At 45.3% G+C, this 15,366-nt stretch overlaps 1 protein-coding gene across 1 annotated transcript in view; it reads left to right on the forward strand.

Annotated features, from left to right (window-relative positions):
• Nucleotides 1-14,473, forward strand: part of GPD1L (glycerol-3-phosphate dehydrogenase 1 like) — a 30,635-nt gene extending 16,162 nt beyond the window's left edge. The window contains exons 6-8 of the mRNA XM_083468589.1: nt 3,046-3,279; nt 6,340-6,446; nt 10,094-14,473. Of these exons, the coding sequence (XP_083324715.1) occupies nt 3,046-3,279; nt 6,340-6,446; nt 10,094-10,190 (438 nt within the window). The 3' untranslated portion in view covers nt 10,191-14,473. The remainder of the gene's footprint in view (nt 1-3,045; nt 3,280-6,339; nt 6,447-10,093) is intronic.
• Nucleotides 14,474-15,366: the final 893 nt, after the last annotated feature.

Raw genomic sequence — 15,366 nt, forward strand, 5'->3', positions numbered from 1 at the left:
TCCTTTGCAGCCAATAGGATTATTTGGCCTCAGCCAGTGCAAGGGGCCGCAATACAGGAGACCCCAGGCACATTTCCACCTACTGTGCGAAAGGGCTTGGTCCTGCTAAAAGGATATACAGAGAAGAATTGGTGTCTTTGCGTCCCAATTCCCCTTTTGTTGTTGTTGTTGTTTAGTCGTTTAGTCATGTCCGATTCTTTATGACCCCATGGACCAGAGCACGCCAGGCACTTCTGTCTTCCACTGCCACCCACAGTTTGGTCAAACTCATGCTGGTAGCTTCGAGAACACTGTCCAACCATCTTGTCCTCTGTCGTCCCCTTCTCCTTGTGCCCTCCATCTTTCCCAACACCAGGATCTTTTCCAGGGAGTTTTCTCTTCTCATGAGGTGGCCAAAATATTGGAGCCTCAGCTTCACGATCTGTCCTTCCAGTGAGCACTCAGGGCTGATTTCCTTCAGAATGGATAGGTTTGATCTTCTTGCAGTCCATGGGACTCTCAAGAGTCTCCTCCAGCACCATAATTCAAAAGCACCAATTCTTCGGCGATCAGCCTTCTTTATGGTCCAGCTCTCACTTCCATACATCACTACTGGGAAAACCACAGCTTTAACTATGTGGACCTTTGTTGGCAAGGTGATGTCTCTGCTTTTTTTCCAGTAAAGTTCCCCTTTACTGCCAAAAAAATACCTGCTGGAGAGAGACAATTAGGATGCACAATCCCAGTTCCTCCACCCCTTTCAGTCCTTCCAGCAGGAGCATCACTCTTCTTCATTGCCTGCAGCATCAATTTCCAGTGAACTCCTTGACGCAACACTTTGCTCATTCTCTTGTGGCCCAAGGCTATTCTGGTGCTGCTGAGAGCTAGTTCTGGAAGAGATGTAGCTGTGCTGGACGACACACAAATTCTCTAGTGCTCTTCAGCCTCCTGAATACCTGCAAGTTGGTCATCAGGGGGAGCGATGGTACTGAATCTTTTCATATAAGCAACATTTTATTCCAGAGAGATGGAAAGTGCTTTCTTTAAGGTCAAACTCACCACTTGTACCTCCTTCTCCAGGCTATTCTCTCACTCATTCATTCCTACAGTGCGTAGGCTCCCTTTTGAGTTTGCAGATTTGCTGCTGTTCCATACTAACGTGAAATGCTGCCAGATTCTTTTAGGGTAATTGGGTAACAGCAGCAATTATGCGATGTACAGCACTGTAAATATATGTCTGCACTTCCCCTGCTGTTGAAGAGCTTTGTTTCTGGCTGTTCCATGCCCTAGAAACGAGGGAATGCAAGCGACAATCCATTATTCACACCGGCTCTCAGCTAAGCTTGCCAAGGCGCACGTTGGCCATCTATTCTGAATTTATTTCATTTCTGGCAAAGTTCTCTGCGGTTCATTGAATCTGAGCTCAACCTTGTGATCCACTGCCTGTCTCCCTGAGCTATGGGCAGTCTGAACGGGAAAGCCGGTCTCGGACAGCTATAGATATCTCCACGGTATTTACATCATGAGCATATGATGCTACTTTGTGAAGAATCGGACCATTGGTCTTGCAGCAGAATGCCAAGACCTCAGGCAAAGGTACTTGATTGAACTGGAGAGATCAGATTGAACGTGGGCCTTTTTGCATGCGTAGCTGTCATCTCAGTGTCTGCTGGGATAGTTCATTCGGTAGAGCATAAGACTCTCAATCTCTGGGTTGTGGGTTCGATTCCTATGCTGGGTGTCAGATGGCAATGGTGGTTGCTCGCGAGTAACCAGCCAGGACTCCGACCTGTCTTTTACAGGTTTTATTTTGGTGCAAAACTATTTACAGTGCAGAGCTACAAGTTCATGTCTGCCTCAATCGCTAGCAGAATCTGGGAGTGATCGTTTCTGGGTCCTTCCCCAACATAATAGCTTAGTCACCCCCAGCCTTTTCCTTCCTTCTTTGTGTTTTACACCTCTGCGCAGGGTGGGTGACGGAAGGGGCGTGCTTCCCTCCTGGCCGGCTTGGCCAGGAGCGGTGCTGAGGCTCCCAGCAGCATCCTCTGGTCCTTTCCCCTCTTCCCCACTGGAGGTGTGGCTTTCCTCACCACAGGAAGAGGAACTGCTTCGCAAGATTTTCGGAGGTTCCCTGTAACCCAGCTGCCCCTCTGCTTCCCTTCCCTGTTCCAATGGCAGTACCCTGACACTGGGGAACAGATTCTTGCATTGCAGGGGGTTGGACTAGATGACCCTCATGGTCGCTTCCAACTCTATGATCCTACGACGATAACAAGTTGATCTAAGTGGTGCAGTGAAATGCTGTAAGCTGCTACCAAATGGGGATGGAACATTACAGAGCTCTCTGTCTCAAAGAGGAAGCTTTGTAGCCTCTGTATCCTGGAGCCAGGGTGGGGATTTTAAGCACGCTACATCATTTTGGCGATGTGCCTGATCATTTACCATATTTTTTGCTCTATAAGACTCACTTTTTCCCTCCTAAAAAGTAAGGGGAAATGTGTGTGCGTCTTATGGAGCGAAAGCAGGCTGCGCAGCTATCACAGAAGCCAGAACAGCAAGAGGGATTGCTGCTTTCGCTGCGCAGCGATCCCTCTTGCTGTTCTGGCTTCTGAGATTCAGAATATTTTTTTTCTTGTTTTCCTCCTCCAAAAACTAGGTGCGTCTTGTGGTCTGGTGCGTCTTATAGAGCGAAAAATACGGTACATAGCATTTCTAGCATGAGGATTTATTTTCCTGGTCCAGAACTGCGAAGTCATTGAGTTCTCTTGGGCAAGTCAGTGTTTTGCTTGGCGTAAGAGTAGGAGTAGTAGGGATCAATAAGAATTGCACATCTTTTTTTGCATTTAAAATTGCTTTAAAATTTTCCTACTGCTTTCTTGGAGCTTAGGATGGCACACATGGTTCCCCCAGGCACATCCACTCACAACAACCCTGTGAGGTAGATTAGGCTGAGGTCACCCAGTGAGCTCTGTCACTAAGCAAGAGCCCTTCCACCTTCCTTGCCGCTTCAGAGTCTGTTTCTCAAACAGTTGTTTCCCCCTCCCTTTTTATCTTCTCCCCCGTTAGAACATTGTGGCTGTGGGAGCTGGCTTCTGCGATGGTCTCCGCTGCGGCGATAACACCAAAGCAGCTGTCATTAGGCTTGGGCTGATGGAAATGATTGCCTTCGCAAAGTTCTTCTGCAAGGGGCAGGTGTCCACTGCCACTTTCCTGGAGAGCTGTGGCGTGGCAGACCTGATCACCACGTGCTACGGGGGCCGCAATCGGAGAGTGGCCGAAGCGTTTGTTAAAACAGGAAAGGTACGGTCCCTGGGACGCGCTCTTCTTCTCACTTGCTTTCCTGTGACTGACTCTTGAATCTCTTCCGTTGTTTGGAACGATCTTGTGACAGGTGGACACACAGAGTAAAATAATTGTCTGTCATGTGGGTAAAGTACAACACGGGTCTCATGGTGATTTGCTGGGGTCTTGGGATGACAATAATGACAACCACAGCATTCTCTTAAGTAGTGTCCCATTGCAGGATGTATCAGATCGGACCTGACTCCATTACCTAGTGTGATGAGCTTCTTAGATAACTGGTTTTGGAAGGGAACAGGAGGGCCAATATTATTTATTTAAAATTGGGGTGGGGGGACGGAGTCAGGGTTTGAGGCAAGGGAATTTTCCGAAGGTGTCCTCTACGATTCCCTCTCCCCTCCCTTCAGTAAATCTAGCACTGTACTCTACAGCTTAGATAGCTCAATTGGTTAGATTAGAGTTTCCCAAACTTGGGTCTCCGGTTGTTTTGAGACTACAATTTAAAGCCCTTCACGGCCTAGGACCCTCATACCTACGGGACCGCCTCTCCCAGTATGCCCCACGGAGGACCTCAAGGTCCAGGGGGCCACTAGGGGGCGCATTGGAAGATGGCCGACAATACCATCTCTCTGACCCACACGGGGTAATTAAGAGGCTGTTATGGGAGTAGGCAACCTCCCTTGTTGCCCCAAGGAAATGGGGAACACTGCCCTTGCCTGCTGTGCCCATAAATCACCCCCTAATTCGAAAGAAGGGGGTGAGGGCCCTAGGCAGAATGCCCCTGTGTGGACCTCAGCTCTCCTGGACGCTGTCTCTGATCGCGCACTAGCTGCAGCAATTTGGAATAATTAATTACAAAAGAAGCAAATGCACATATTTCAAGTGAAGAAGGGGAGTGAAGTCTGCTAATTTAAGTGACCTCTGCGAAAGAAGACGATGGGTTGGAGAAACAGGAATATTTTACGATGAAGATACATCAAAGGCTGGGTATGTTGACAACGGGACTGAATGGGGGGGGAACCTTTTTTACTTTCCTTCTATGTGATTTACAAGAACCCCTCCTCATTAGAATCGTCGGTTGAACTGACCCAAGCAGGATGATTAAGGTCTGTGTGGAGATAAACTTTAACCAAAAGTATGCTTTATGGAGATCGAGAAGCAATAAGAGCTTTTGGAATGGCGCAGTAATTAATTCGGAGTCGCCATCTTGCCAAAGGATTTATAGCCGGGAGGAAGAACGGACTTGTTTTCAGACTGTATTCCTAGTGAATCTCCTCAGAGGTTTTGAGAAAGGAGGCAGATTGGTGAAGATTAATGACGCTAAGACTGTTTTGATGTATGGAAGTGATGTTATATGGAAAACGTCTGGATATGGCTACTGGATAAAAAAAAAAAATATCCACGCAGGATTACAAAATGTTCTAACCAGCTTGTGGAGACTATCAGAGGTTACAAAGAGAAAGGAAAAATATGTGAAAATAACAACAAGAGATGTGGAAAAACAATAAGAAAGGACTGGATAGTACTGTGAACATCATAAGGTTAGATTTGTGGACATTAAAACAGCAGTAAGAAGCAAGAAGTTGATTGGATCCCCTTTGGAACTTGAAATATGGGTACCCCCAACAAAAATTTTAAATTCGGCTGTGTAATTTGGAATTTATGTAATTTGGTTTGATTTGATGTGATTGGCCGGTTAATAAAAAATTATTCTAAAAAAAAAGAGGAGGACCTCAAGGTCCATAAATAGCAACACCCTAGTGGTCCCGAGCCCTAAGGAAGCTTCAACCAGAGCCAGGGCCTTTTCAACACTGGCTCCGGCCTGGTGAAACGCTCTGCCTCATGAGACCAGGGCCCTGCAGGATCTGATTTCTTTCCGCAGGGCCTGTAAGACAGGGTTGTTCTGCCTGGCCTTTGGCTTGGAGCCAATTTGATTCCCTCCCCCTCTTTCTTTTTCCTTTCTTCTCCTGTGATGAGGCTGCATTTTAACATTTTAATATTTTACTGTTTCAATATTTTAATGTTGTATTTTAATCTTGTTTTTAAGTTGTATTCATTCAACTTATTTTTATTATTGCTTGTTAGCTGCCCTGAGCCCGGCCTTGACTGGGGAGGGTGGGGTATAAATAAAAATTATTATTATTATTATTACAATTCCCATCATCCCTGACCACTGGGTCTTACTAGCTAGGGATGATGGGAGTTGTAGTCCAAAAAACAGCTGCAGACCCAAGGTTGGGAAACACTGGGTTAGATTGGGGTGCCGATAACGCCAAGGTTGCAGGTTTGATCCCCAGATGGGTTAGCTCAGGCTTCCTCAACCTCGGCCCTCCAGATGTTTTGGGACTACAACACCCATCAGCCCTGACCACTGGTCCTGCTAGCTAGGGATTATGGGAGTTGTAGGCCAAAAACATCTGGAGGGCCGAGGTTGAGGAAGCCTGGGGCAGCTGCATATTCCTGCATTGCAGGGGGTTGGACTAGATCAGTGACAGCCAAACTTGGCCCTCCAGCTGTTTTGGGACTACAATTCCTATCATCCCTGACCACTGCTCCTGTTAGCTAGGGATGGTGGGAGTTGTAGTCGCAAAACAGCTGGAGGGCCAAATTTGGCCATCACTGGACTAAATGATCCTGAGAGTCCCAATTCGACAGTTCTGTGATTCTGTAACCTGTGGATTGTTGCAATAGATAGAGCTTTGGATTTGGAGCATATCTCCACTCTTCTGATTTGGGGCATGGACTGATCTGTTTAGGTTCAGTCTACACTGGTTCTCCTATTGGTCCAAAGAGTTGTGAAGTTTTCCCTCTAAATCAGGAATGGGGAACATCCAGCCCTCCAGATTTTTCTGGATTACAGCAGCCACCGTCCATAGTTGAAGACAAAGTGGTGTGATATAACAAGGCAATTTCTGTCTTTTGTGGGTTAGCCTGGATACATGTAAATCTGGGGTAGCCAAGGTGGTACACCGCCCCCACCCCAACAAAAAAAAAGATATCGCTTATCTACATCTTATGAATCATTAAAAGATACACCTTTTTGTTTAAAAAATTGTTCAGTCTATTGAAGAATTGGAGCAAGAGATGTTGAATGGACAAAAGCTTCAAGGGCCGCAGACATCTGCAGAGGTGTATCGCATTCTTCAACAGAAAGGATTAGTGGAGAAGTAAGTGAGATCGTGTTTAAGCCATGTTTTGAAACGTTTTCCTTCTCAAATACGCTGGCACTAGCTTCTGGGAACTTTATTTTTGGTTGTTTTCCCCCTGGCCCCAAATTATTCTTTAACATAATCTCCAGAGCAAATTATACCCCAGTACCCTGATGCAGAAGGGACGCGGGTGGCGCTGTGGGTTAAACCACAGAACCTAGGATTTGCCGATCAGAAGGTCGGCGGTTTGAATCCCCGCGACGGGGTGAGCTCCCATTGCTCAGTCCCTGCTCCTGCCAACCTAACAGTTCGAAAGCACGTCAAAGTGCAAGTAGATAAATAGGTACCGCTTCAGCGGGAAGGTAAACGGTGTTTCCGTGTGATGCTCTGGTTTGCCAGAAGCGGCTTAGTCATGCTGGCCACATGACCCTGGCTCCCTCGGCTAATACGCTACTACGCTGGCTCCCTCGGCTAATAAAGTGAGATGAGCACCACAACCCCAGAGTCGACCACGACTGGACCTAATGGTCAGGGATTCCTTTACCTTTACCTTACCCTGATGCAGATGCAGTCTGGCCACCCCCACAAGCATGGGCTTGAACATTTGATGAGCAGGGTGGGGGGAAATAGTCTGCATGGATCCGCTGGGGGCTTATGTGCCTGTTTGTGTGTGTGCCTTGTCTGTGTCTGAAAGTGTGGGTGAGCACATTCACAGCTAGCATGCGGCCCTCAGATAGTTGGCTGAGGGTGAATGCGGCCCTCGCGCAAAAAGAAAAAAGATTAACCATCCCTATTATAAACGAACAGCTACCTCATGGTGCCTCTCACTAAATTATATTCATTGTTTATATCAGGCATAGGCAAACTCGGCCCTCCAGATGTTTTAGGACTACAACTCCCATCATCCCTAGCTAACAGGATCAGTGGTCAGGGATGGTGGGTGTTGTAGTCCCAAAACATCTGGAGGGCCGAGTTTGCCTATGCCTGGTTTATATGCAAATAAAAGAAGCATTTCTACAGAACCCACTGACATTAATGTATTGACGAAAGATTCATCGCAAAGGTAAAGTTAAAATGTAAGTTGCCTCTTCATGTCTGTCTCGGTGGAAAACATGAGCACTGATTTCATTGTATTCAAGTACTCGTGCATTTAATAGATGGCTGCTCCCAATGCTGGAATAGGCTTTTGAATAATCATGAGAAATTCTAAGGGACTTTTACCAAAAGGCCTTAGAAATCGAGTGGTTCCCCCACTTTTTCATTGCTCTTTTTGTACAATCTAGTCTCCCAAAGAATTGCTGCTTTTGACTGGCAGTTCCTTTTAGGAGTGCCGCTTTTATCCATCAGCTTTAAAAGCAATTCTCTTGGGTTGTCATCTTTTCTATATTACAGGTTTCTGTTGTAGTTTTACCAAGGAACAAGATGCGCATAGTAGCTTATTGGAGGAACTTGAAAGCTCCCACTGAATTTGGTTTTCTGCTCTTGTTCTTGGCTCCCCCCCCCCCAAAAAAAAGAGTTGAAAAATGTTTGGCCCTCCCTCTTATGCCAACTCAGTTATCAGTATTCTTGTTTTAGCTGTTCCCACCTTTTAACACCCAGCGGAAGGCAAGGAAGAGAACTGCGTCAGACATGTCCAAAGTCCGTTTTGGGAGCTTAATCCTAAAAAAAACAAAGATTTGTTTTGGTCCTAGAAGAAACAAGGAGATCCATGAGCAGAACTCTGCTTGTGGAACAGGGCACATTTGGCTACCATAAAGAAAAGGTGGGGAGACTATGTTAGGCAGTTCCCCCTGCACCTGAAAATCGGCCCTGGAGGATTGAGGGATGATGTTAGAGGTGGCTACAGGTATAAGGCGGAACTGAAGAAGATTGACTTCTCAGCTCTGTTTACAAAAGCCTCCGCCAAACTGAAGTTCCTTCCTCAAATGGAAAGACTACGTAAGTTTGCAGAAGGATTTGTGTTAGAACCAGCCCTGTCTGGTGTTAGTAACAGCAACACAGTACGCTTACCTTGCTCAATGAGTCCAAGGCAGCATTTTTATCGCCACAAACGAAAATGTTACCCAGTTCCCAGCAATGGCAGCAAACAAATGGGCACGTTCTTAATAGCAGCCTAAGCCTCATTGTGGGACGCGGGTGGCGCCGTGGGTTAAACCACAGAGCCTAGGACTTGCTGATCAGAAGGTCGGCGGTTCGAATCCCTGCGATGGGGTGAGCTCCCGTTGCTCGGTCCCTGCTCCTGCCAACCTAGCAGTTCGAAAGCATTAAGTGCAAGTAGATAAAGAGGTACCGCTCCAGCAGGAAGGTAAACGGTGTTTCCGTGTGCTGCTCTGGTTCGCCAGAAGTGGCTTAGTCATGCTGGCCACATGACCCGGAAGCTGTCTGTGGACAAATGCCTGCTCCCTCGGCCAATAAAGCGAGATGAGCTCCACAACCCCAGAGTCGGTCACGACTGGACCTAATGGTCAGGGGTCCCTTTACCTTTATCTAAGCCTCATTGCAAAGATTTCACACTTGCCTTTGAAGGAGGAGGAGGAGGGATTATTTAACATCCACCCGTGCTTATTGTGTCATATCGTTTGCACAAAATAACTTCTAGGGATCTACCTGATCTCAGACAAACCCACCACGGGAAAGATGCATCCTCTGCTTCCTAGGGGAAAGGGCAAACAACAGAGAAAAGAAGTGTGCTAAAGGGGATGGGACAATAGCAGCTCTTCAGGACCCTGGAGATTCCTATGGCCTGATGTCCAGAGAACTCACTTATCAATCACAGCTCCGACTTCACTCATTGTCTGAAAACACTGACAGGTGGAAACAGCCAGGTTGGCTATTTCACAGAAATAGCTTAGGATACATTCATATTTTGCTTCCTAACTTTCTAGAAGGGTTAGAAAATAGGGTGGGGGAAGAAAGCTCAGCCCTGAGTTGGCGACCCCAGCATCTACAACTAATTTTTCTGGGGAGATGAATTTTTTTGTTAGATGTTGTCTAAAATGTCCCATAAATGACTCTTGCATTAATTCATATACATTCCTCAAGCTCTGTTTCAGCAACAAACCTATTCTCTAGATAAATAGAGATAGATTAGATAGATAGATAGATAGATAGGTAGATAGATAGATAGATAGATAGATAGAGATAGATAGATAGATAGATAGATAGATAGATGGGTAGTTGTCTAAAATGTCCCGTAAGGAACTCTTGCATTAATTCATATACATTCCTCAAGCTCTGTTTCAGTAACAAACCTCTTTTCTAGATAAATAGATATAGATAGATGATAGATAGATAGATAGATGATAGATAGATAGATAGATAGATAGATAGATAGATAGATAGATAGATAGATACAGTGGTGTAGCGTGGGGGGTGCAGGGGGGGCCAGCCGCACCGGGCGCAACATCTGGGGGTTAGGGTTAGGGGGCGCAAATCCAGGGGTTAGGGGGTGCAAATTACTTGCCTTGCCCCGGGTGCTGACAACCCACGCTACGCCACTGGATAGATAGATAGATAGATAGATAGATAGATAGATAGATAGATAGATATAGATTTGTGTATCAAATTTTGTTCTGCCATCAATGCATCCTGAATGCTCGACATTCTTAGCTTTTCTCCTCTCCATCTAGTAAAACGTTTGCCTTCCTCTCGTGTCTGTTTTTTAGGTTTCCACTATTTGCTGCTGTCTACCAAATCTGCTACGAAGGGAAACCCGTCCAGGAGATGATTTCCTGTCTTCAGAGTCACCCCGAGCATATATAACGCATGCCTTGCCATTGTCGCAATTCCTGCCTTTTCATAGTAATACGTGGGTTCAAATGGGTATAATGAAGTTTTGCAAAGCGTTAACTCCGTTAAGCAATCATGGCAAAATGAATGTCAATTTGTAGGTAATGTTCAGGTTGATGTAATAGTGCGACGCCTAGAATGTCAGCGGTCTTTTTTTTACTGGCTAACATTTTGGGTAGATTTCAGAATAACGCCGAGCAGGGCTTTCACACTCCTCTAAGTATCCATGTATGTGTCTTAGCAGTATGGAAAATGCTTGATGTTTTTGTAGCCTTTATTCTGATGCTTTCTTTTTCTAAAGGGACCCATCTGGAGCACTCTAGTGATTACTGTTGGCAGGGGGGGCGGGGGGGGGGAGACAGGTACAGATCCTTTTTCTTTTTTATGGGCATCGGAGATGGCCTGAAATGTATTCTGCATTGCGACTCTTTGCTATATAAAAAAAATGAGCTTCTGTAATGTACGCCCAGCTTTTAATCAGGGTTACATGCCTTTTCTTGTGAATGTTTCTTTTCTTTAACAAATGTTTTGATGATAATCAATTTGATAGCATTTATTAGGCGAGGGAGGAACACTTTGACCTTTTAACTTACTTACATTTTAAAAGAGATTTTAAGAAATTGAGGAGGCGGGAATCAAATGTGTTTAAATAGTTGTAATATCTTCCATCTTTTAAAAAGGGGAAGTAATGTAGACAGGGCCTGTGTACCAAGCAAGGGGCTATATATATATATATATGGCTTTGGTGCTTAGCATCATCCCACGTTTATTACCAAAACGAAACTGTGGTTTTGGAACATGCGAATGCAAAACTGCCCTTATGCCGGCTGGATTCAGGCAAATGGGTGGGTGGGTGGGTGGGTGTAAGAGAGAGAATTCTCTGATCCAGTGCATGTATGAGGGAAATTGCAAATTCATCGCCACTTGGCTTGGAAAGCTATTCAAAGGAATTCCCAACAGATACTCAGATGCAATCTTGCTACTGATCTGCTGGCATGCTTTGATGTATTGGAAATGGCCAGTACGCAGAGAGGAAAAACCTCTTGTGGTTTCGTGGTTTGTCCACTCCTCAAGTTACATTAGAAATAGCAATTCCCCTGTATCCCACAGAAAGATTCATACACAGGGAACTTAGTGCTGTTATACTGTTATCTGACAGCAACGTGTGGTTGTGATTCACAGGCCCTGCGTTCTAGCACTCAGTATGTTGTGCTTAGTGTAGGTCGGAGGTGGATAACTTGTAGCCTTCCAGATGTTGTTGGACACCATTTCCCATCAGCCCCAGACAGAATGGCTGGTGGTAAGGGATGATGGGAGTTGTAGTCCACAACATCTGGAGGCGCGCAGGCTCCCCATCCCTGGTGTAGGTAATATACCAGGGGTTGCTCAGAATACCACACACCGAGGAATGGAATGGCAATTCCCATTAGCAAATGATTGTATAATAAGCGAACTGTGTTCAGTTATGACTGTGGTTTATTTCAGTGCCTGTTATGACTTCTCTGCCCAGCTGTTGAAATCTATTTAATAGTACCCGCTGACTTAAAATGAGAAATGTTTCTGGGCGTTCTTCCTCATCTAAACTGCCTTGACCTCCCTAAGCGTGTATAGGGCTGTGGTCTTAAAGACTGAAATAATTACTTTATCTTGTTTTAGAGCTGTTGAAGAATCTGATATATCCCTCAATTCCCTTGTTAGAATTGGACATTAAATACCGTATTTTTTGCACCATAACACTCACTTTTTCCCTCCTAAAAAGTAAGGGGAAATGTCTGTGCGTGTTATGGAGGGAATGCCTACGGGTGGCATGCCTACGGATTTTCCTCCTCTAAAAACTACGTGCGTGTTATGGTCGGGTGCGTGTTATAGAGCGAAAAATACGGTAGTTCGCCTATTTATGTTGGAAGAAAAGATACCAAAAACTGGGGGGGGGGGATGTTGTCAGGTGTATTAATATGATTTCATAACCTGCAGATGAATGCAAGTATGTCAAGTACTAGAAGACAATCCTGTGCTGATTATGGAACTTTCAGCATGGAAGTTATTATACATTTATATCCCACTTTTCCTAAAAGGGATTGAAAGTGGTGTGTGTGGTCCTCAAGTTTAACTAACAACCCTCTGAAGTAGGTTAGGCTGAGATGCAATTTGCCTAAGGTCACCCAGTGAAGCTTCATGGTAGGATTTGAACTTGGATTTGAACCAATTGTAGACCAGAATGCTCTCACCACTCCAGCACACTGGCTTTTTAGCTACCTTTACATACCCTCCTAGAGGGTCGCGGGTGGTGCTGTGGGTTAAACCACAGAGCCTAGGACTTGCCGATCAGGTCAGCGGTTTGAATCCCCGCGACGGAGTGAGCTCCCGTTGCTCAGTCCCTGCTCCTGCCAACCTAGCAGTTTGAAAGCACGTCAAAGTGCAAGTAGATAAATAGGTATCACTCCAGCGGGAAGGTAAACAGCATTTCCGTGCGCTGCTCTAGTTCGCCAGAAGCAGCTTAGTCATGCTGGCCACATGACCCGGAAGCTATACGCTGGCTCCCTTGGCCAATAAAGCAAGATGAGTGCCACAACCCCAGAGTCGGTCACGACTGGACCTAATGGTCAGGGGTCCCTTTACCTTTTTACATACCCTCCTAGCCCTCAGAGGGATTGGGTATGGTTATGAAGGTCTTTCTTGTTGGAAGTTCAACAAGATTCAGAAGACCCAGAATAGTCCTCCTTTAAAGACTATGGAAGTGCCCCAAGTAGTTTTATTGTGCAGCCTTTTGAGGTTATACGTGTTATAATGAAATGGATACCTGGGAATGAATGCCTCACGTACATTTATTTACACAGCTGAGATAGTGCTTAAAACCTGAGAATGGAGATACTTTCACACGCCCCTCCCGCCATGTAGGGAAAAGGATAGAAACTGAAAATGCAGAGCATGTTGTTCTTTGTATGTGCTAATTGCATTTGCATGTATTTGCTACATAGGGAGCTTCTTTACACTGTGTTAGACCATTGATCCATCCAGTGGCGTAGTGTGTGGGCGAGGCCACAGGGGTGCAAAATTGTTAGGGGCGCAAAATTTCACCACCCGGTGCTGCCTCAATACAGCTGTATGCTTCCATTACTGGGCTCCATTGAAAACGGCTTCTCCATGTGAACCAGGAAGTGACCTCTCCAGACAATGGAACGACCCTTCTTTTCTTATCTCTGCGGCTGCAATCTCCTGGGTGATACAGGGGCCATTAGGCAATTGAATGCACATGCATACTCCGTCCGTTTCCCTCCCACCCAGACCTGCCACGCGGCCCTGAGCACTGGCAACCCATGCTACACCACTGGATCCATCTAGGTCATAATTGCCTACAACAGGGGGTAGGGAACTTTTATTGCTCAGTGGGCCAGACCTTTATCTCTCCTTCCTCCAATCATGGTGAGCCGTGATTGACCTGTGGGTCAACTAACTGGCAGACGCTGTCCAGGATTTCTGGTAAGGGGGAGTCTTTCCCAGCCCTACCCTTTGAACCTCTGACCTTCTGCAAGCAAACCAAATTCTCTACTGCTGAGCTATAGCCCCTTCCCCATAGTCATGTAAGTGAATTGCACACCTTTCCCCCCGACACACATGTAATAAAAGCACATGTGAAACAGCCTTTGCTATAGCAATTTTTAAAAAAATCATTCTGTAAACATGTTTTGTTAACTCTCTACACCGCGAGTGTGCAGCTGCTAATTTTATGGGCTGCATTTTGCCTTCATTTTCTTGATTCCACTATTCTGTTGACTAGGAAAGATGGTCAGGACTTGAGTAGCTCGAATTTAATGTGGTACTGTGAGATTTGTTTAGAATCTCAGGAGAGCATGTTTGAAAGAATGGTTGTTGGTGGGCTATATTGGGCAGAAAGCACAAACTCCCCTTGATGGCATAAACTCTATTGGCTCTTATGGGAAATTATGACATTTCTTTTTAATTTTTAATTATCTAGCTTAATAATGGACCTGCCTTTATTATTTTTTTAACATACAATGTGTATGTCCATTTATGTTTTGTAAAGGGCTATGTAAACTGAATGTAGCAAATTACATGTACTGTTGAATCACTTTTAAAGCTATTAACTCTGTTTAATGAAATGAATATTTGTTTTGTTTCTGTTAAGCCAGTTGGTTCTGAAATGCAATGGAAGTAACACTGAATGATTTCTCCAAGCTCCACTCATTATTATTGTTGTTGTTGTTATTGTTTTTTCAGTAAAACATAATAATCTATGCTTTGTGTTTTGTTTATTCCTGTAGCCATTTATTTGCCCGGCTAAATACTCCTATGTTACAAAGACTTTTTTCTTTCATTGCTGTTTTCTGTTGCACTTTAACAATACAGAAGGAGGACAGAAGGTTAGAAAGGACTCGTTTCTTTCCCGTAGATTTCCTAAATTAGGCTGCAGTACTTACGCCTCTAACTCTGGAGTAAACCCCATTGAATTCAATGGGACTTAACTTCCAGGCAGACATAGTTCGGATTGCCCACAGGTGGCACATTGGGGCAGTGCATCTGGCTGTTAACCAAAAGGTTGGTGGTTCAAGCCCACTGAGGGACAGCTGTGAGCAGGATTCCTGCATTGCAGGGGGTTGGTCTAGATGACCCTTGGGGGGCCCTTCCAACTCCACAATTCTATACAGTGGTGCCCTGCAAGACGAATGCCTCGCAAGACGAAAAACTCACTAGACGAAAGGGTTTTTTGGTTTTGCGTTGCTTCGCTAGACGAATTTCCCTATGGGCTTGCTTCGCAAGATGAAAACGTCTTGCGCTTTTTTCTTAAAGCCGCTTGAAGAGGCGCAGTTGCGACGGACCGTGCTTCGCAAGACGAAAAGACTCGCGGAACGAATTATTTTCGTCTTGCGAGGCACCACTGTAATTCTAAAAGTTACACAACTAACGCACAAAATAATAGGGAGCTGCCTTGGTCGATTGAAGGGGAAGCGCAAAATCCAAAGTACAGCATGCCTTTATTAAGGTCAGACAAAATGACCCAAAATAAGCAGCAATCATTTGAGTTCTTGAAAAGTCTCCTTTATGCAGCATATTAAGCAAAACAGCGGGGAGGGGGGGAAGACAAAATTGGCATGATGTTAAAAGTCACCGAAGCCTGCAGTTTGAAGGA

This window comes from Podarcis liolepis (assembly GCF_965112155.1).
Source record: "Podarcis liolepis genome assembly, chromosome: 12".
NCBI classification, from domain to species: domain Eukaryota; kingdom Metazoa; phylum Chordata; class Lepidosauria; order Squamata; family Lacertidae; genus Podarcis; species Podarcis liolepis.